At 39.4% G+C, this 23,380-nt stretch overlaps 1 protein-coding gene across 6 annotated transcripts in view; it reads right to left on the reverse strand.

Annotated features, from left to right (window-relative positions):
• Positions 1 to 22,366, reverse strand: part of GRIP1 (glutamate receptor interacting protein 1) — a 296,431-nt gene extending 274,065 nt beyond the window's left edge. For 3 of the 6 annotated variants that reach the window (XM_088141797.1, XM_088141794.1, XM_088141795.1), the window contains exon 1: positions 21,642 to 22,364. In XM_088141797.1, coding sequence (XP_087997923.1) covers positions 21,642 to 21,696 — 55 coding nt within the window. In that variant the 5' untranslated portion in view covers positions 21,697 to 22,364. Of the gene's footprint in view, positions 1 to 21,641 lie in introns of all 6 variants that reach the window. The other 3 variants (XM_088141796.1, XM_088141798.1, XM_088141799.1) reach the window with 2 other exon arrangements.
• Positions 22,367 to 23,380: the final 1,014 nt, after the last annotated feature.

Consider the following 23,380-nt stretch of genomic DNA (forward strand, 5'->3'; position numbering starts at 1 on the left):
CATTGTTGAAGTGTGCATAGCCCTAATTACCAGTAATGTCCCTAGGTTGGGGAGAGCTGCAAGATAGCAAAGACAATCCAATACAGAGTATTTGCATGTATAATTAAAGGTATCACTAACAATAAATTCTTAATCCAGATAGGAAATTGCTGGAGAGCATTCTGCTCTAATTTAGGATAAAGCAGAAATATCCACATTCTCACTATTGTTTCTATGAAAGTTGGAGGTGGTAGAAAATAAAAGCTGTTTCCAAAACCAGAAAGAATTCCAGTGATTCAGCACCAAAGAAATTATTGCATTGAAAAACAAATCTCCTCTGAAGAGAATTGCCCAGATAATTTTAATGTATCCAGTAAGCCACCACATAAGGCCTTTGGGCAAACACATTTCCCTTTACTCTAGTAAAGTATGCTTACAATTTAGTAAACTGTGAGGGAATGAAAACCGTATCTTGACATGTGACTGAAAAAAGCTTTAACACAGTTACAACACTTGAATAATTCAGACTCACTAATCTAAAATTGATTTAGCAAAAGAAAGGCCTCATTATAATTCATTAATCTAGGGGTGTCAAAGAATCAACTTAGCTTTCACTTATTCTAGAATCTTTTGAATACAGCATAATTTAAATAACAAGACAAATTCAGAATGTTTTCATCTCCTATAAAGTGGTGTAGCCTCCTTCAAGTCCAGTTTGACTTCTAACAACTTCATGGACACATCCACATCATTTTCTAAGCAATCACACAGAAGTAATTTGCCACGGCCTTCTTCTGGGATTCTTTTTCTTATTCCTAGCCTGGTCTACAGCTCTGTAGATTTCCTGGAGATTTCCCATCTGAGTACTAACTGAGCCATACTTAGCTTAGCTTTCAGCACCAGACAAGGTCAGCCAGGTGCTGTCACCTGCTGGCTCCACAAAATGGTATTTCATTAAATTATGGGTAACTGCAACTAGATTGTGTCAATCTACCTCAAGGTACACCTTGCTGCAAAATGTCCATTGAAAAGAGCAAAGCATTCATGAGTGTCAATACTTATAAATAATGTCATATAGGAAGTGATGTCTTGGGTTCTTAACAATGGTGATAATTTGTTAAACTCAATCCTAATTAGACATGATATCAATCTTTGCATTTAAGGTCTTTTTTAAACGCAACTGAGCGGTGAGGGGGAATGACAACAACAAACATAAAATACTATTTCACCTGTTCCTCCTGGGATTTCCATCCACTTTAAATAACGCTTCCAAAGAAAGAATTTCCCTGTGACTTCAGGAGGAGTTAACTTGTTCTCTATACTTGTTGCAATCCAGAAAAGTATCCCTCCTCCTTCCTTTTAATACAAATACATTTAATTTGGAATTCAAGGGAAATATCTTCTATTGCTTAATTTCCCAAAATGTCACATACTGTTTTAGGTGAACGGAGACGCCATAAGGGAGAAACCATCCCTCACCCTATTCAGTGCTGATACTGCTGTTCCTTTGAAAGAAGATAGGGAAATGGTGCCTTGGAATGCTGAGTTAATGCACACACCCTTCCTTCTTCCTTTGTTTTGAAGAATAATGAAAAACAAATGCTTAGTTTCCTATCTTGCTCAGTTCAGAGCTGGATGGGAGCTGGCTTAGTTCAATCCTTTCCTGTAAAGGAAGAAAGTGAGGGATGCAACTTTCAGACTCAGCAGTTTCTGGCAGCTTCCAAAGCCAAACTCTACAACTCTCTTCAGCTAAAGCTGGCATAGTAATGGCAGAGGATTCTGGGAGTTGTACTCTAAAAAGCAATAGGGAACCAGATCATCTACTCTGACTTCACCACTGACACTGGGCCTAGAGCTCTGCTACTGTACAATATCAGTTTTTGATTTTACAGATAAAGCTGTGACATCAGAATAGCCAAAGGGAGATCCCGGGTTAGGCAGGGGCAAAGCTGGTATGCTGGGTTTTCTATGTTAATTGTGATAGTCCATCAATCACCCTTAATCCACTGAACCATCATTAGAGCCTACTTTGACATGCACATTGAGAACTGATGGATGGTGAAAGCACCAAGAGATGTACCATCATCCATTCAAGGGACAAAAAAGAAATACCACAAGCCAGGTGGGGAATAGGTTCTAATAAATTGCATCATCATCATCATCATCATCATCATCATCATCATCATCATCTATTAAATTTATAAGCAACTCCCAGCAACTCTGGATGGTTATTATGCTGTGAACTCTGTTGAGACAACCACACATCAGCATTATATAGGACAACTCCCCAGCCTGGTCTTCTCCAGACTTTTTGAACAACAATCTTATTAATTTTGGAGGCCATGCTAGTTGGGGATTGTGGCAATTGTTGTTCCTATACATCTGAAAGTACTAAATATGAGTATCTTCAGAATGGTATATATAGTTCACCTTTCCGTTCTTAAACTCTCAGACCAGAGAGATATGGATGGTGCCTATGTCATGCCCTCATTTATTAGGTTTTACATGACTTCCATCCCCAACCCCATTTTTATACAGTCTATATCCTCTGTGGTGTTTTTTACTTACACTGACTACCAGGAAGCAGTTCAGGGCTGCTTTTGTCCTTACTTGGGACTCATCAGGCATATGTAGTATATATAGCTACATCTCATCATGCCTGATGAATCTCAAGTAAAGACAAAACCAATCATGTGCTCCTAGTGATCAATATAAGTAACTGTATATGAAATAATCTGTTTTAGAAATCTGCCTAAAGCAGTCTGTTTATGTATCAAATCTATAAAATATTACAACAGAATATTACAACAGGTACCCAACAGAATTTGTTCACAAGTTCTGCTACTTGATTCTTTAAAGAATATTGATTACCTGGGCATGTTCAAATCTTGGTTCAGGCTTAGTTTTGGAACAAAGTTAGCCTTGGTTGCCCTGATGAGAGGAACAGAAGAAACATATATCTGTTGTTCCTCCTTGATCTCTTAAAGACTCTTTTTTTAATTTATTTTTTATTACAAAAAAGAAAAAAAATACATAAAAGTGCTTTAACATAAAAGTGAAAAAGTTCAATGAAAAAAAGTTAATATATCATTATAATAGTACACAGTTCCAATTCTATATATGCTTATCTAATATAAATATTATTCAAGTGCATATATATTTCTAATAGAGTTATGTGAGTATCTTGTTGTTTTTAACCCAGTGTATTTTGTATAAATGAGTCCCCTATTTCATTATATTTGTCCATACAAGTCTACACCTATAGGCAATCCACTCATAGGTAGCAAGTGTAATCTTCAATCCACTGAGTGAATGGGGCCATACATTTATCTTTCAATGCTGCAATATCAGTCTTTTGGCCATAGTAAAGGCACAGAAAATCCATTTACATTGTCCAGTTGTCAAGTTCCATGTACTAGGTATATAGTTCAAAAGAATATTACCCTCTGAAAATTTTAGCTTTTGTCGCACAATCATATTTATATAGTCCAGTACTTTCTCCCAAAACTTGATAAGTATACGACGTTGTAAAAATCTATGTTTTAAAGAAGGATTGTCCTTATTATGTCTCCAAGAAAATGCTGTTTTTGACAGTCCTTTTCTATACACACATAGTGGAATCCAATAAATTCTAAATATTATTTTTTGTTGTATAAGTCATAATTTAAGGTCCGTTGATACTCTTGGTATAAAAGTTAAGATAATCTCCCATTGTCTCAGAGATATGCAGTGGGGCAAAAAGTATTTAGTCAGCCACCAATTGTGTAAGTTCTCCCACTTAAAAAGATGAGAGAGGCCTGTAATTTCCATCATAGGTATACCTCAACTATGAGAGACAAAATGAGAAAAAAAATCCAGAAAATCACATTGTCTGATTTTTAAAGAATTTATTTGCAAATCATGGTGGAAAATAAGTATTTGGTCACCTACAAACAAGCAAGATGTCTGGCTCTCACAGACCTGTAACTACTTCTTTAAGAGGCTCCTCTGTCCTCCACTCGTTACCTGTAGTAATGGCACCCGTTTCACCTTGTTATCAGTATAAAAGACACCTGTCCACAACCTCAAAGAGTCACACTCCAAACTCCACTATGGCCAAGACCAAAGAGCTGTTGAAGGACACCAGAAACAAAATTGTAGACCTGCACCAGGCTGGGAAGACTGAATCTGCAATAGGCAAGCAGCTTGGTGTGAAGAAATCAACTGTGGGAGCAATAATTAGAAAATGGAAGACATATAAGACCACTGATAATCTCCCTTGATCTGGGGCTCCACGCAAGATCTCACCCTGTGGGGTCAAAATGATCACAAGAACAGTGAGCAAAAATCCCAGAACCACATGGGGGGACCTAGTGAATGACCTGCAGAGAGCTGGGACCAAAGTAACAAAGGCTACCATCAGTAACACACTACGCTGCCAGGGACTCAAATCCTGCAGTGGCAGATGTGTCCCCCTGTTTAAGCCAGTACATGTCCGGGCCTGTCTGAAGTTTGCTAGAGAGCATTTGGATGATCCAGAAGAGGATTGGGAGAATGTCATATGGTCAGATGAAACCAAAGTAAAACGTTTTGGTCTAAACTCAACTTCTTGTGTTTGGAGGAGAGAGAATGCTGAGTTGCATCCAAAGAATACCATACCTACTGTGAAGCATGGGGGTGGAAACATCATGCTTTGGGGCTGTTTTTCTGCAAAGGGACCAGGACGACTGATCCGTGTAAAGGAAAGAATGAATGGGGCCATGTATCGTGAGATTTTGAGTGAACACTTCCTTCCATCAGCAAGGGCATTGAAGATGAAACGTGGCTGGGTCTTTCAGCATGACAATGATCCCAAACACACCGCCCGGGCAACGAAAGAGTGGCTTCGTAAGAAGCATTTCAAGGTCCTGGAGTGGCCTAGCCAGTCTCCAGATCTCAACCCCATGGAAAACCTTTGGAGGGAGTTGAAAGTCCGTGTTGCCCAGCAACAGCCCCAAAACATCACTGCTCTAGAGGAGATCTGCATGGAGGAATGGGCCAAAATACCAACAACAGTGTGCGAAAACCTTGTGAAGACTTACAGAAAACGTTTGACCTCTGTCATTGCCAGCAAAGGATATATAACAAAGTATTGAGATGAACTTTTGATATTGACCAAATACTTATTTTCCACCATGATTTGCAAATAAATTCTTTAAAAATCAGACAATGTGATTTTCTGGATTTTTTTCCCCATTTTGTCTCTCATAGTTAAGGTATACCTATGATGAAAATTACAGGCCTCTCTCATCTTTTTAAGTGGGAAGAACTTGCACAATTGGTTGCTGACTAAATACTTTTTTGCCCCACTGTAGAAACCTCTAATCCTTTATTCCACTGATCCCTTAGCTTCTGCATATCAAATTAATTTATTGATAACAAACATCTATACAAACTAATAGTAGGTTTTTTAGTTTTAAAGGGTTTAACAAGTCATTCTAATATCTCAGGTGTCTCAGAAGGATATCTTAAAGACTCCTGATATCATCCATTATATCCTTCTTGACTGATATTGAGTTTGGAGTAGGAGGCCTTCTGCTACAATGATTCTGCTCTTACCTGATTAGTTGAATTCAAAGAGTTGCATTAAGAGACTGTGCCTCAGCCTCTTGACAATTACATATATCATTTTGTCTCTAATGTTATTAAATTTCAATATGAAACTGCTGGGAGTGACCATCAGGGGACTGGGCATGCAACATTATTGGTCTAAAACATCTGAGTCAGATGTGGCCCCCAAAGCCATTTCCAATGCCTGGTAACAGTGACAGGCTGAAGCTGAATCTAAGTAGGACTTAAATTCTGTAGGTAGATGCTTCCTAAATCTGGCTGCCAATTAGCTACCAAGGCATTTTCAAGGTACTGTATACAGTATGTATTAGCTATAAGGCCTCAAACAGCCCAGAAATATGTTTTGTGAGGAACTGCCCAGATTTTTTTAATTTCTGGTGCTGAAGCTGTGTTGTAGAGGGGAAACATATGCAGGGCCTCACTTTAGAAGATTTTCACTGAAAATCAAGAATATACCTGTTTGCCAAGACCCTCTCTTGAACTCCCTATTTACTATCTGCTGCCCTAATTAGTATTTATTAATTAACTGTAGGCTTTAGTTTTTTTTTTACTGTATTGTTTTCCTATATTCGCAGTTTGCTATTTGATTGTATTTGTTTCATTTTATGTAAACTATTTTGCTTGTTTAAAATAAAAAGCAGTATAGAAATACTTTACAGTATTTACAAAGCTAAATACATATCCAGCTGAATTATAATTTCTACCAGTATATAATTACATTGTTTTTCCTCAAAACAACCCTGTGAGATAACATAGGAGGCTGATAGTAATTTATCTCAGTGTCAGTGTATCTCAATATACCATTCCAATATCAATAACAGATCTACATTTTTACTTGATTATAGAATATTCAAAATTTAATAAGTCTGTCTAAGGTTCATGATTGTTAACAGCAAATTAATGACGTGCCATGCTAATTAGTTTCTAGTCTCAGTGGGGGGGAATGTGAACTGTACATGTCAGCCAGAAATGTTATTCAGCCAGAAGGGTCTTTCCCTTGAAATTTTTCAGATGAGAAAAATCTCAGTAAAATATTCTCAATGCACTGCTTCAATAAAAATATATCTTCATTATAACACTATGTTTGTTCAAAGAAAATGCATCCAAGTGGAAATGGTCAAAAGATCATAGCTAATAGGCTACAAAACTACAGACTTCTTTTATATAAATACCCATTTCAAAATTCTACTGAGTATTTACACATTTGAAGATATATCTGCACATTGGGTCAGTTATAGACTATTTATTTATTTGCTACATATATTAGTTGCACTTTTACATTGAAATCTAAGTTGAGCCATTGATTTCAACAGCACTATGCAACAAGATACTTCTTGAGGAATTTTAAGGGCCCTTTCTTTCTTTCTTTCTTTCTTTCTTTCTTTCTTTCTTTCTTTCTTTCTTTCTTTCTTTCCTTCCTTCCTTCCTTCCTTCCTTCCTTCCTTCCTTCCTTCCTTCCTTCCTTCCTTCCTTCCTTCCTTCCTTCCTTATATTGGATAATATATATAGTTAAATTAAATCATGCACACAGAGAGAGTTCTGCAACTGCACATACATGATAGAAACTGTTGCAAGCATATTTTGTAATATGGCAGATAGTAAAACAGCAAAAACAAAAATAAAACCCAAATCTGGAAAGCAGTTTCTTGAAATGAACGCAATTAGATGTTCACTCATATTTGTGTGTGAATGAAGCACTTGTAACAAGGATGGGGAACTTGTATCCAGGCACTAATTGCTTAATGCCACATTTCCAAGAGGGCAACATGGTATCTCTGAACAGGGTTATGGTAGGAAAATCCTACTGTCTCGTAATCTGTTCATGCACTCAGAAACACAGACCACCACCAAATTGCTCTGCATAGAAAAAGAAGAATGTATCCCATCTAAACTATATTTGACCATTTGAAAACAGGCCAAAATTCACTTCTAGAGAATGTAGAAGGGGGAAAGTGGCAGGGGAGGTCAACAATACACAGCAATATAAGAGACAGAATAGCCAGAAATAGTTCTGTGAGAGGGCATAAGACTAACAGCTGCTGGCTTCTTCATTAAACTAAAAGGAAAACAGTGAAGGTAATTACTAAGAGCTTTAGCATCTGGTTTAGTCCAATTGCTTAATTTTCCCCATGTATACCCAACTTAGATAAGGAAGAATTAGTTTGTGGAGTCCTTGGGGTTCTCTGAGCTTGGTTGTTTTCTTGCAGACATTTTGTTACCCGGCTAGGTAACATCCTCAGTGCTAGAAGGGAGTGGGGTTTGGTCTCTGTTTATCTATAATAGCTTGCCCTGTCAGTGTTGGTGGGGGTGCTGTTTTTTCCTTGGTAGTTCCTTGATTAGGCTGTTGTTTACTGCTTGATTGTCTGAGTTGGTAGTTCCTTCATTAGGGTATTGTTTACTGCTTGTTTGTCTGGTGTTCATCCTGGTGTTAATCTCTGCTTATCTGGGTGTTGATTACTGGTGAGGTGGTGTTCTGATCTTTGTGCTTCCTTTTTAATGTCTCTTTTGAACAGTGTGTAGATGTTGTTTATCTCTGTGTGCCTGTTGATGGCTGACTTGTCTGAATACCAAGCTTCCCAGAATTCCCTCGCATTTTTGGATTTAGCTTGGTCTAAGATGCTGAGAGTTTCCCAGCTGAAACTATGGTTAAGTTTGTCCATGTGCTGTGAGATTAAGGAGTTTTCACTGTGTCTTCTGACCGCTTGTTGGTGTTCATGGATGCGCTCTGCTAGCCTTCTCCCTGTCTGCCCTACATAGTGGTTATTACAGTCCTTATAGTGACACTGTATGTTGTAGATTCCCCCCAGATATGTGCACTGACTCCCAGAAATCCTCAGTCTGCATAGCTATTACTGATAATTAGAATTAATAATTCATTAGAATTATCAGTAATAGCTATGCAGACTGAGGATTTCTGGGAGACAGTGCACGTATCTGGAGGGAATCCAGGTTAGGGGAGGCTGCCTTATATGGTTGGACATTCTGTTGCTATCATGACCAAAGAGAAGCTCCTGAGCAGGATACTATGCACTCCCTTGTTCATATTTCCTCGCAACTGGTACTGTCTCTGATATTAACGGTTATTGTCTAATCCTATTTCAAAACTGTCCATGTTACCAATAATCATAATTTCACTATGTGCTGTATAAATACCTGCATTCTTTCATCAGAATTCTCTCTATAAATTATCACTTCAGTTGTTTTTATCTGCCCTACATCTTCTACAGCAACGACAAAAGCAGGCTAATTATGTTTCTCCATCTCCTTTAGTGTTCTGTCTAGATTTTAATGTATGTTCCTCAAAATTATTATTTTTTAGTTATTACCTAATGCTAGCTTACTTCTTTTCTTATGGATTCATACAAAAACTATGTGCTTACCTTTGCTTGGAGTTGTAATCCATGCATTCATAAAAACCAGACACTGGCTTTGTCCCTTGCACTATAGGATTTAAGAGAGTTGGAATGGGTTTTTTTTTCATTGATGTGGAGACTGATGTTCTTAAGGAGTTGCAGAATTACATTGGTATATGTGGATTAACTGATGCTTGAAATGAATGACTATGAGCCAGTTATCCACTTGGATCTCTTGTAATCTGATATGGGCTGTGACTGCCACCATATATTTTGTGAAGATTTTTAGTGTTATCAACAGTCCAAACAGAAAAACCCTAAACTGGAATGCCTGAGATCCTGCAACATAGCTAAGGAATTTATAGTGGTAATAAACAAGAGCATGGAAATATTCATCTCTTAAATCCATTAAGTCAAACCTGCTGCCTTCCAGAAAAACTTATTCAAGTCCTGAAGATCTAGGATAGGATGGAAGCTATCTTTGATAGTGTTTGAGAAGTCTAAGATCCATCCCTCTGAGCCTCTTCATCTTTTGCTTCCTCATTAAAGGCAACATTCTCAATCCAGTTGCAGGATTCTAGGCATAGATCTGCCAAGCCAAACCAAGCAGATCTGTGAAAAACTATGGCACCTGACACAGAAGTGGCAGTACAATCTGCTACTTGCTTGGCTGCACTGATTTGTTGTTTTGACAAGCGAAAAACCTCGGCCCAGAATAGAGTTGCTGGATCACTTATTTTCAAAAAGAGGGAGAAAGAAGCTATCTTCACGCACACATCCCTAAAAGCCGACAGTCTCCTAGACGAGTCTCCTGGTAGACAATTTGAAATAGTTGGATTGGTGCTATACAGGCACAACAGCACATGACAATAAATTTCCAGCTCTCTCTGTGTCAATCTGTGCCATATGGCTTCCAGACCAAGTCTTCCCTGGGGCTGCATCAACCACAAGTGAATTCAGCATCAGGTGCTGGAAAAGGAAAGTGCAGTTTTCTTGCTATAGTTTATATCAACTTTCCAGTTTCTTACTAGTCACTAGTATAGATGCCAGTTTTTCCAAGTTTCACCATCGGCCTTTGATACAGTTGGTAGCAGTGATAAGACTATTGAAATGCATGTTTCTTTCCATCCTTGATGACAAGTAGGAAATGAAGAAGCAGTGATGAATCAGCTGGATGTCCTGGCTTTACAAACAGTACCACTTGTATCTAGTTTAAGGTTATAATAAATCCCTTAGGTTTATCTCTGCATTGAAAATTCAGTCCAAGTTTCACAGACTCACCTGTCAGAGAGCTTCCAAAGGAAGTCTTGGGAGCTAGGAGTTTGGGGACCGTTGGGGGAGCTTTGTGGCAGTTTTTATATATGGGAACTGTCCCAGTGACTTCACTGAGCTCAGGTTTGTTTGTTTGTTGATTATTTAAATTCATATGGCCACCCATCTGAAATTCATGACTTTGGGCAGCTAACAACAGTTAAAAACATCACAAAACAACAGATAACAAGAGAAACAATACATACATAATTGGCAGCCAAGGTAAAAAAACCAAAAGGACCAGCAATGTCTTTAAGTCCTTATGGAAGACCAGCAGGATCAGGGACCATCTAAACTCAGGGGTGGGAGGGAGTGGGGGGCAATAATGTTCCAAAGGGTGGGCACCATGACCGAAAGAATGTCCTCCTGGGTCCCAAGAGATGGCATTCCCTAACAGATGGCACCCAGAGCATGTCTCTCCTGCCAATCCTAATGGGATGGGTAGGTGTAATTGGGAAGAGGCGGTCTCTCAAATAACTTGGCCCCATGCCATGAAGGGCTTTATAGGTACCTACCAGCACCTTGAATTGAACTCAGAAGCATTCAGGCAATCAAAGCAGCTCACAGAGATGCTCACATGATGTTTATCATGTACTAATCAAGGAGCGTACCTGCACTGCTGGATTCTATACCAGCTGCAGCTTCTGGATTGATTAGGTTGCTTCTTAAGAGCCGGCAACAACATACTGGGCCCTGATCAGGTCTGGGTTCCTTCAGGTTATTCCTAAACAGCCCTGCCAGGTTCAGTTCTCTCTTGGCATAGCCAAACACCACTAAGCCTCTTTATCTTTTGATGCTCTCTCTTCAGACCCCAGTGTTCTTCAGGGCTGGATACAGGAGGTTCCAGGTTCAAGTCAGAATCTGCTACATCTATGGTAGGAATGGTTAGGCTGCTTGTTGCATCAGCATGACTACTGGGCCCTGGTAACAAAAAGCCTGTTTCTTGGGATGTTTTCTCCAATCCTCTTCCTTAACTGGGAAGAGCTGTTGCGACCAGGCCATACTATTTCAAGTTTGTCATCACCCAGAGTCACTCTGCAGTGAGATGGGGGGTGACAAATTTGAAATATAAATAAATAAATAAATTTTGGGGTTCACTGTGATAAGAAACATCAGAGGCAGGAGGAAGGTTGCTAATGGGTAATCACTGGAGCATGACTATTCAAGTGTATTACCTGGTGGGGAAGGTTGCTCTGAAACCAAGAAAAAGCTGTCTCTGATTTCCCCTTCTGATGTAGATCCTTCCATCCTTCCACAACAGCAGTAAATCTAAACAGCATGTACCAGACAGCCTAGAGTTCAAAGGAAACAGCAGCAGAGCTAGACTTGAAACTGGGTACACAGAAGAGGCGGTAGGACCATTACAAAAAAAGATTTCTTAATCTAGGGGAAGGGGGAATGTAAGAAACTCAGAGTAACTCTGCCTTAATTATGCTAGATATAAGTTGATCTGGAAAAATTATTTTGGCAAACTTTCAAGATTCTGTTATATTACCCTGTTAGCAATAAAGATGATTCGAGAAACCCAAGTGGTTCTTGTTTCCTGAGTTTGCCAACTTTGAAGGTTTCACCAGAACCATGCATAGTGGTAACACTGAGGGTGGATCCAGCTGAACCAAGGTTACTTTTGGCATAGAATTTGTTTGGATTAAGTTTTTGATGTCTTTTTTCTTCTTTTGTGCTATCTGTGCCATTATCTTTGAAGAACTCTTCCTCTTGGCATTCTTTTTTTACAGCACCATGGAAGACACCACTAAGTGGTCAGGGGCAGGTTGGCAAGAGGCCTCTTCCTGCCTAGTAACAGAGGCACTAATAAAGTTATACACATCCTCTGGTAACCATGTGGTGCCTTTAAGCTCAGGCAGGCATAAACAAATACCAGCTGAACTCAAAGCATTCAGTATTGGCAGCTCAGCAGCCAGAAGTGCCATAGTAGAGTGTGAAGTCCAGATGAGTAGTTTCCTCATGAATTTCTGGCAATGTATACAGTAGTCACAATATGTTCCTCTCAGATAGAGAGGCAAACGAGTGCCTGTTTGTTAGGAGTAACTTACTGCCACATCTTATACCTTTTCAGAATTGTCTTCAAAGGCCACAGGCAACAATTCAGGGGGAAAAAAGGCAGTTAAGGGAAAAAGCAACAAAAGAGATGAATGCATCTAACCCCTAGAGATGTTACCAATGATGTGGTTTGTGGTTTGTGTGCTGCCCAAGCCTGCTATTACAATATGGGCGACGATGTAAGTCTTTTCAAATAAATAAATGTGACTATTACAGTGATGAAAAAGGAAAACAAGACCTCTACCTCTAAATATAAGCAATGGTATAGGCTTCCTACCAAAACTCTCAGCTGCAGAAGGTTCTGATGGGGCTTCCATGTAGACACAGAATCCATGTGTGGTGCATAGCCATTAGGCAGCCATTTGCATTTTTCCTTCCATTCCTTCTTTGAGCAAGACTTCCATATTCTGAAATCTTCTAAAGAAGACTTTTTCCTCACTGCTTCCTTGACATTACTTTTGAACCTTGAAGGTGATATTTTGTCAGTCTTTAGTATATGAAGTGGCTGAAAACTGCTTTAGTGTTCCAAATGTTGGTTTGTTTAATTTTTTTATATCAAAATTGTATTTGGCTTGCTACTTGACATAGTTGGTTTTAATTATGTTGTAAACCATCTTGGAATTTACAGTTAAGGAGCGAGATATATATTCATATATCTTGAACTTAATGTGCGCTATTTTGACACATACAGCAAATCCAGTGTGAAAAGTCCTAGAGTTAGTATTTCTACCCTTTGGTCTCCAGAGAAACTCAAGCAATAAATTAAAGCCAGCGAAAAAAGAGGGAGTAGAGAATACTATTTTATTATCTAAAAATATTTTAAAAATGCAAAGAAGATGGAAACTCAGACTGGTATGGTCAAATCACTGAAAATACTGAAATAAGTAATGCCTACTGAAGGACATAGGAATGTAAGTAACATATCTAGATAGAGGCTTAGTACGTTGCTAGCTTTTACCATGTATTTCTCTAAAATCTGAATCTCTAACACTGTAGTATTATGCAAGCTATTCTTTATTTAAGCACTCAAATAATTTTAGCAAATAAGTGACATGAGTTTGCAACATGTACCCACAAAAAGCGTAACATGATGCGGCATAAAAACAGTAAATTACCTTTCAGCAAACCTGCTGCTGTAGCAATCATTCTAAAAGTTTAGCCAATCACCTTGCTTTCCTCTAGAATGGAAACACTTTGCAAAAATAAATATCAATAAATAAGCTTGCTATAGCATGGGTGAAGAAGTCAAAGTAGAAAAAAATGTTCAAATGGAAAGTGGTTGGGGCACTCTCTCATTGAAGAAAAGTGTCAGAACTGAACCCTTCTGGAAAAAATAACCAACATTTCTTCATTTTAATTATTGTCAAGTGTTAAAGCAGGAGTCTTTAGGATGTGGCCTACAGCTGCCTTTCCCAGACCCTATCCACCTTGCTTCTATACAAAAAATTAGGGTTAAAATAACTGTCTTCATATGCATCATACTGTCTTTTAATCTCCACTGTTCCAATGAAAGGTTTTGAAGCCTAATTGCCCAACTAGTTGGAGGAGGGAAAAAGAGAAAATCAGAGCAAAGGAGACAAAGAACAAAAGGATTAACAGTGAAAAGAGACTGGACATAAGAAAGAAAATAAGGAACTGCTATGACATGCAGCTCCTGAAATGGTTCCCAACCCCTGGAATGTAGCCATCAGATTGACAAGAGTTCCCCATCCTTTAGTTAAAGATTATACATTATCTGAAATGCACTCACTCCATTGCTTATATGCTTAAACCTTAAGGAAACTTTCAGAATAAACTACAAGTATATGAACAAAACTAGAAGCTGTAAACTTGGGTAAATAAGTACTAAATCTCAACAACCTGAGGCTGGTATCTATTCCCCTTTTTCTTCCCATAATAAAAACACCTCTTCCTTTTTCAGGATCAGCAAACGAAGAGACCAACTCTCACCAGCTTGTGTGGAAGCTTTCTTCAGTATACCAGGGGTCCCACTAACACACAATAGCATTCCATCTGATGGCTCTCCTGTGGTATTTGAAGCACAATTTGGAAAGAAGAGAGGCTGCTTAACGTTTCTTACATTTTCAGTCATACATGTGAATCTACTGCTTGAAAAGAGCTAGATTCCAGGATGCAATACATAGGACTGGATTCAGAGGGCCAATCTCTTATCCCACGGCTACAGTGCTGGACTAGGTCCATTGGTAACAGTCACAAATTGAACATCAGCCTGTGCAACAACACTGCTAAAAAAGCTAACCTGGCACTCTCCAGGTGTTTCATGTTACAATTCTTGCAAGGCAGTCAGCAGGGATTTCAAAAACAGCAGGTTGCCTAGCCCTGAGATAACATAATCCTAAATTTACAGTACAGTGAGGCAAAAAAGTATTTAGTCAGCCACCAATTGTGCAAGTTCTCCCACTTAAAAAGATGAGAGAGGCCTGTAATTTTCATCATAGGTATACCTCAACTATGAAAGACAAAATGGGGGGGAAAAATCCAGAAAATCACATTGTCTGATTTTTAAAGAATTTATTTGCAAATCATGGTGGAAAATAAGTATTTGGTCAATATCAAAAGTTCATCTCAATACTTTGTTATATATCCTTTGTTGGCAATGACAGAGGTCAAACATTTTCTGTAAGTCTTCACAAGGTTTTCACACACTGTTGCTGGTATTTTGGCCCATTCCTCCATGCAGATCTCCTCTAGAGCAGTGATGTTTTGGGGCTGTTGCTGGGCAACACGGACTTTCAACTCCCTCCAAAGGTTTTCCATGGGGTTGAGATCTGGAGACTGGCTAGGCCACTCCAGGACCTTGAAATGCTTCTTACGAAGCCACTCCTTTGTTGCCCGGGCAGTGTGTTTGGGATCATTGTCATGCTGAAAGACCCAGCCACATTTCATCTTCAATGCCCTTGTTGATGGAAGGAGCTGTTCACTCAAAATCTCACGATACATGACCCCATTCATTCTTTCCTTTACACGGATCAGTCGTCCTGGTCCCTTTGCAGAAAAACAGCCCCAAAGCTGTTTCCACCCCCATGCTTCACAGTAGGTATGGTGTTCTTTGGATGCAACTCAGCATTCTCTCTCCTCCAAACACAACGAGTTGAGTTTAGACCAAAACGTTCTACTTTGGTTTCATCTGACCATATGACATTCTCCCAATCCTCTTCTGGATCATCCAAATGCTCTCTAGCAAACTTCAGAATGGCCCGGACATGTACTGGCTTAAGCAGGGGGACACATCTGGCACTGAAGGATTTGAGTCCCTGGCAGCGTAGTGTGTTACTGATGGTAGCCTTTGTTACTTTGGTCCCAGCTCTCTGCAGGTCATTCACTAGGTCCCCCCGTGTGGTTCTGGGATTTTTGCTCACCATTCTTGTGATCATTTTGACACCACGGGGTGAGATCTTACGTGGAGCCCCAGATCAAGGGAGATTATCAGTGGTCTTGTATGTCTTCCATTTTCTAATTATTGCTCCCACAGTTGATTTCTTCTCACTAAGCTGCTTGCCTATTGCAGATTCAGTCTTCCCAGCCTGGTGCAGGTCTACAATTTTGTTTCTGGTGTCCTTCAACAGCTCTTTGGTCTTGGCCATAGTGGAGTTTGGAGTGTGACTCTTTGAGGTTGTGGACAGGTGTCTTTTATACTGATAAGAAGGTCAAATGGGTGCCATTACTACAGGTAACGAGTGGAGGACAGAGGAGCCTCTTAAAGAAGTAGTTACAGGTCTGTGAGAGCCAGACATCTTGCTTGTTTGTAGGTGACCAAATACTTATTTTCCACCATGATTTGCAAATAAATTCTTTAAAAATCAGACAATGTGATTTTCTGGATTTTTCCCCCCATTTTGTCTCTCATAGTTGAGTTATACCTATGATGGAAATTACAGGCCTCTCTCATCTTTTTAAGTGGGAGAACTTGCACAATTGGTGGCTGACTAAATACTTTTTTGCCCCACTGTATGAGAGAATATTTTTGACAGTAGGTCCCTATTAGGAATGGAATAGCTATCCTGTTGCTCTTCAGAACCATAAAAACATTCTAAAAAGTCAGTCCCACCCCATATTTCAATTAAGATAATACACAGTCTCCTTTAATATCAACAGAGATTATTTAAAAGCCTCTATATGGTACAGGGGATAATCTTTTGGTGCACTGCTATGGGGGGGAAGAGTGAGCACTTCTGGGCTGCAACCTCCTTCAGCCATGCCATTGCCAGTGCTTATTTAGAGGAAGTCAGGCTAGACAATGCAACCATGTGCTTTCAGCAAGGGTCCATGGAAATCCCCCATCTCTCCTGATTTCTAATCAAATTGGAAATGAAGTAGATAAGAGGCTACAAATGCAAAGACAGCACAGACAAGCTTAATTCTCTATATTGCAACATAGGGGCCATCTCCACACTCTACTGGCAAAGGCCACATATAGAAATTCCATAGGATAGTGGATGATATTATTCTCATAAAGCATCACAATTTTCTGAACATATGTAGCACTGACCTTGGAAGTAACCATGCAATCCATTTTATCTAACAACCTACGACCTGGAAACATTGTTGGGCTATTAAATCCCCTGAATCCTAACTAATGACCATGCTAACTGGGGCTGAGGAGTTCTCAAGTCAAATGAAATTTGGAGGACTAGTGTTAACATATAAATATTACAATTTTTGAATGTATTAACAGTGAATGCTGATTTCACTACACAGAATCAGCTATAATTTATGATCTCAATCTCTCTCACTAGCTCTGCTTTCCTCCTTTTCTCTCATATTTTTCTTTTATTCTCTTATTACTCCTAGGGGATTATGCTTCTCAGCTCATGTGCTGTCATCCAGACAACTGTAAAGGAAGAAACAGGAATATAAATGTTGCTACTATGAGATTTTTTGTTTGCATCTTTGAAGTAAGTAGAATAATTCTGTTTGGAAACTGGGTTGATTAAGATTACAACAGCTGCTGGGGATGGCCATACTGGATTTTAATAGCCCATTCAAATCTAAACATACCTAAACAAATTAAGTATGACTCAGTGAATCATGGACCTTGACACATCTGACTACCAGGCTGTTCATGGTGAAGCATGGTAGTAGCAGTAACAGTTCTTTGATAGAACTAGAACTGTATAAATAGTATAGTGTTTCAGACACTGGGCTTGAATATGGACTGGAGAGACCCAGGTATAAGTCCTGCTTAATCTCAGAGCTCATTGGGTGATTTTGGGTCAGGCCCAAACTCTTTCTCTCCCTCTTTCTCTCTCTCAGCCCTGTCTATCCTCTCCAGAGTTCTTGTTACAGGGACAGAATGAGGAGACCAACCTATAAGCTTTAAAACAAAACAATAAATGAAATAAATAAATGAAATACATATTTAAAATAGACATTTAACATGTATAAATAGCTAGTATTTTAATTCCAAGCTCTGCATTCCTCAAGACACCTTATTTCTAAACCATAAACAAACAGGACCCATTGTTCACTAGACTCCTATCAACTTTGATTATCTGTAAACCTAACAGAGAAAACCCCCAAATGATTTCATTTAACCTGATTGGAAGAAATACTGGAGTGTCGATCCCTCCCTTAAACCCTGTTCTTTCTTCCTTTCTTCTTTTAAATGTCATCTTACTTGTGTTTTAGGCATCCTGTAACTGGATTTAGTTTAACAGCATAAGCAGAAAATCTGGGAGAAAATATGTCCTGAAATTTAAAGGTACATTATAGTACACTGATGGTTTTTACTTTTGATATGTCATTTGTGAAGTAGGAAGTTTTATATCAGTAGTTACATTACAGTCTCATTAACCTATAGACACTGCAACTCAAATATTTTATAAAAATACTTTTCTAAAAATACTTATTCTCCTTTCCAAATTAAAAAAAGATTCAAATTGTTTCAAATACCTTTAAATTATTGAATTAGAACTGAGGCTGTGATCTTAAATATCTTGCTCTAAAATCCAATGGGAATACACACACATATATACATACCCTAATTCATTTAAAAGGTTGAATTTGGAACTATAGAGACAGAATAGTATTTTCTTCCTAATGAGTTATATTTCTGTTTTTGTTGAGGAATAAATGTTATAAATTAAGTCAACACATGCTAAAATGTAAAGATACATCTTCATTTCATTAGTATCTATTTGGTATGAATTGTTATTTTAATTTTTAAATTTGTACTATGAATTGGCAAAAATATGTAAATGCATAACCATTTTTTTCAAGGCAAAGACAGTAATAGGCAACTACAAGTTATTATGAGGAAAAGAACTACAGTAATGAAGTTCAAGCTGGCTGTTGAATTATTTAGGGCTCTTTCTAGGTGTTAACAATGAAATGCAATCTGACTACAGTACTTTCATCCAGCTGACTGAATTTATTGTGTTGAAAAGGATATGGATGGAATCATTATCTCTTTCAGACATCTCTTTCCAAGCATCATTTAAACACATTTTTTTTCATGACTTCAGTTTATTTTACATCTACTTCCCACAATAAATACATATATCTGAAATAAGGAATACTGATTCTTTGAACAAAACACGTTGGCTTGATTTCTAAAACTGATCTTCAGAATAAAAATATTACATACTAACAGCAGAGGGAGTTATAAGCAAACTGGCTTTGAATCAGAATTTAACTGTATTTATAACTGCTTTCTAAGTCAACATCACACTGAAACTGGATCTTTATTTCATTTAAACTCTAGCTGTTTTTCTGTTTGTTTTTTAAGGTTTCTCTTCATATCCTAATTCAACACCTATTTAGGTATTTTGATCATTTTACATATTCCTTCTATAAAGAGTACATTCCTGTAGAAAGAGAAAGAATTGAATCTAAAACAGCTGTGAAGTTTTTCTATACTCGTTAGTGAAGCTTGACCATTATAAATTGAACTAGCTCAGAAATCAAAACTGTTTATCTATACTAAGGAGAAAAAAAAAAAGAATGTAACAATAATTTGTGAAATGGGCAATGATAATAAGATGAACAGAAAACAAAAATTAAGCAAACAAGTTTAAAAACTGTTTAAAAAGAGTAGAACAGCATTAAAAAAATACAGCCAATGGCAGTTGTTCAACAACACACTGTAATAAGAAAAAAGTAGCAGGGAAATATAAAATACTATTTTCATTATTGATTCTGATTTTTATGCACATAAATTGTTTTATTGCCTTTACAGAAATAGATCTTTTGATTTTTTTTCTCTATGAAAAATTAGCTGTATCATTTTGTGACATCATGATCATCTATTTTTTCCAAACTATGTAACTTCATTCAAATACATATTGTTTTTACATTTGATTTATATTAAGCTGCAGTTAATAGGATTTATTTTGTGTAGACATAAATAGGATTGCATTGATAACCCTGTAAATGATAATTAAATAATCTCCCTATCTCAGTATAGTCACATCTTACAAACCAAAGATCTCTCATGTTAAATAAACTGTACATTTTGATCAGTAATATATTTAAAGCCTGCACATATATTATATCACAGCCTAAATTATGCAGCTCACACACATATAAATATTACAAGCACATAATTTGTATAAAGTAAACCCAGTGGTTTCTGAATTAATTAAAAAGCTATATGAATGAGCAATGTATCCAAAAGTTTGTTAACGCTGAAAAATTACCAGAAAACATCAATGCCAATGTGTTATAATTATACAGGGCAATAAACAACCAAAGCTACTACATATTTAGAAACAATGTTTTCTGCTGTCAATTTGTCTTTCAATAAATTGGCTTTCAACAACTTTCCCCACCAGCATTCAGTAAATCACACTGCAGATATTATTGATACAGTAGAGATAAATTATGGAATATTTTTCAAATTATAAGTTTTAGCAATTCTAATTCTTCCTGAGGATGACTTCTGTATTTAATTTTTTGTAGATATTTTGCATGATTTCTGAATAAGCAATAAAATATAAACTCTTTGGTGATAAATGGTAGTTTCACAAATTTGAACAAGATCCATTTTTACTCAGTGCCATTTCTGACACTACACATGGTGGGTCTTTCTTCTGAGGTACAGTTTTTAACATAGATGAAGCACACAACACAATAATAATAGCAGTCAATGAACATTCTGTAACCTTCCCCATCATGCCTAACAAAACATGTTAAGTACACAGCACTTAAAAGTTAAGTACAGCCTATTAACTGAAATCTATAAAGTGTTTTTTTTAAATCTAGATTATCTGTCAACTACATTAAGACTATGGATATAGAGTAATCTTTTATTTCAGGAAAATCTCAGGACCACAAGTCTTTTTTGTAAAAAGCATGATATACCAAGAAAAATCCCAACTCAAAAATAGGAGCATGATTTCTCCAAGGTCCTCTGGTGCAACTTGAAAAATCAAGAAACACTTAGGATCTGGAATATCTGAAAAAAGAGGGATTCCTTGAAAGGATGGAGAATCTAGAAATCTGAATGGTTTCAGAACAGCACATATTGTTTTCTTGCTACAAAATCTACTTCTATAGGAAGCAGTACCCCAAGGAGATTTAACACTGATTTTTCCTACATACTGTACCCCTTTTCTGGAATCTCAGAATTCCATAATTTGCTCTGCACCTCGTTGGGGAGTATCATACATTGTGGCTGGATGCTAGATGGCTCGCAGAGAATGGGTGCCCTGAACCAAAGTATATGCCAACCCATTCGAAAGGAAAAGCAAAAACCTGAAAGGAGGTACTCAAACTCCCCTCCCTCGCCCCCCACCCCAAAATCAGGACAATTTGGAAGTTTCGTTCCAGTTCACCAAGCCGCCCCTCTTCCTTTCAAACGCAGCTTCTCTCTCGGCCAAGAAAGCGACTCCACCCCTCCTCCACCATCGCATGGAAGCTGTTAGAGCCCGCCGCCCACCCCCACCCCCCAAGCAGAGACTTAAACTTTGCCAAGTCTGTACACTTCCCAAGGTTATCAGTGGCATCAACAGAGGGAAGCCAGGCCCGACAGAGCGTTCGTTTCAAGGAACACGCTCTTCTCCCCGCCCCGTTGGAAGCAAGGAACGAGGCAAGGCGCCTAGGCGAAAAAAAAGTTAACTCGCGGCAAGAGAAAGTGGCGCCCCCTCCTGCTTTAGCTGCCCTCAGGAGCCTCTTCGGAGACACTCCCCCGTTTGCTGGCAACCTGCCTCCCGCCCCGCTCCCCTGCCTCTTGGAGGGGAAGGGAAGCGCGGCGCAAGGCGGAGAGCACCTGAGAGGGTGGGGGAGGGGAGGGGGAGAGGGCGGCCAGGAGGGGGGTCTGGTTCAGCCAGCCCTTCCCTGCCGCGGCGCCTCCGAAGCCCCCGCTCTGCGCCTCCTGCGCTCGCTCACCTCTCTCCTGCTCGGCTTGGAGGCAGACGGGGATGTTCTTCTTCCAGCCCGGCATGGCTCCTTCAGGGCTGCGGCTGCGGCTGCTGCGGCACTAACAGCAGCAGCGGGGAGCACATTACAGTCCAAGGCGGCGGCGGTGGCGGCAGCGGCGGCAGCCCAACCACCAGCTCCTGTTCCCCCGCTTGCACTCCCGGGGAACTGCGGCGGCGGCGGCGGCTCTTCTGGGCCGGAGAAGGACCGGGGCGGAGAGGGCGCTGCTGATTGCAACGGCGCCCAGCTGCCTTAGCTGAAGGAAGGTGCTGCTAGGGAAAAGGAAGGAAGGGCAAGGGGGCGACACCGTACGCTGGCGGGAGGAGGAGGAGGAGGAGGAGGAGGCTCTCCCCGGTTCAGCTGGGGACATACGCGCGCAGAGGGGTGAATGAAACGGAGGGGGGACGTCGCTTGCTTCGCTTCGCCGCTGCCAGCAGGTGGGAGTGCTGGAGTTGCCGGCTGCACAATGGACGAAGGGCGGGAAGGAAGGAAGGAGGGAAGGAAGGACGGACGGACGGGGGAATGAGCGAGCTGAGCTGTTTTCACTGGAGACGCCTCCCCCCGACTCCCGGGGAGAGCGGGCGCCAGGCACCCCGGAGAAGAAGGAGCCGCGGATCGAGGAGGAGCGCGAGGCAGGCTCTGGCTCTCAGGCACCGCCGCGCGCGCGCCCCCGGCCCCTCTCGCACCCCACGCCCAGTCGGGAGCGAAGTCGGCCACACGTTGGGTGGCAGAGGCACCCAAAATGTACCAGGGGCCTTGGCCTCACCCCTCGCCCCCTGTGAGCATTAATTAGCCAAGAGAGTGTCGTCTCCCCCTTCTACAGTCCCGGCTCTTCCCCCTCTCTCTTTTCCTGCCCCTGGATCCCAATTCTCTTTCAGTGCTGCTTTCCATGCAATTGCACTGTATTTCTGTTCATCTGAAATCGAAAAAAAATGCATGTTGGATGTAGCGTGACACTGCTCTTTATTATTTTATTTATCCCGCCTATCTGCTATACAGTTCTAGGCAGCTTACAACTTCAGTTAAAACAACCATAGAACAAGCACTACATAAAATTGCAGTTTTAGTGGACCTACCCCTGGCTAGTAGGATCAATCAAAGCCCCCCCCCCCCATCTTATTCTATAGCATGGCAACAAGATTTGTGTCCCTCAGATCATATTCACTCTTTTCGCAGTCTTCCTTTTAACATATTTTGCCCTCTTGTTCTAAAGGAAAGTTAAAAGGAGGAGGATCATGGTTAGAATGTTCCAATGGTTATATGCTTACAAAAAAATTCTTGCTGTATTGGGGGATCATGGTCCAATAAATATTCCTACTGAATGTCATTCTGTAAAAAAGACCATCTGGATTTATCTTGGCTGGTTGAAATATATATATATATATATATATTTGAGAAACACTGAAATATCTGAAATATGAAAGTACCAAAAGTAAATATTTGAAAAATAAAAGTATCATAAAAATGAAGGATTGTTGATAAATTCTATATTGACATATTGATACAGTAAAATTCTCCATCTGGAAAATTGCTCCAAAGACAAAATAATCACCACTGTGTTGACATATTCATCCCTCTGAAATGCTTTGTGATGAGACTTGGTTTTACTTGATCATTCCTTCCAAATCAATTTCCATTATGAATGATAAAGAAAATCTTGGGGAATTAAGGAAAAAGATCCCTCTTGTTTTATTTTAATATTTCCATCC

Source organism: Python bivittatus, unplaced genomic scaffold (assembly GCF_059951505.1).
Source record: "Python bivittatus isolate LINGU-HERP-01145 unplaced genomic scaffold, Pbiv_v1 ctg000330_np1212, whole genome shotgun sequence".
NCBI classification, from domain to species: Eukaryota; Metazoa; Chordata; class Lepidosauria; order Squamata; family Pythonidae; genus Python; species Python bivittatus.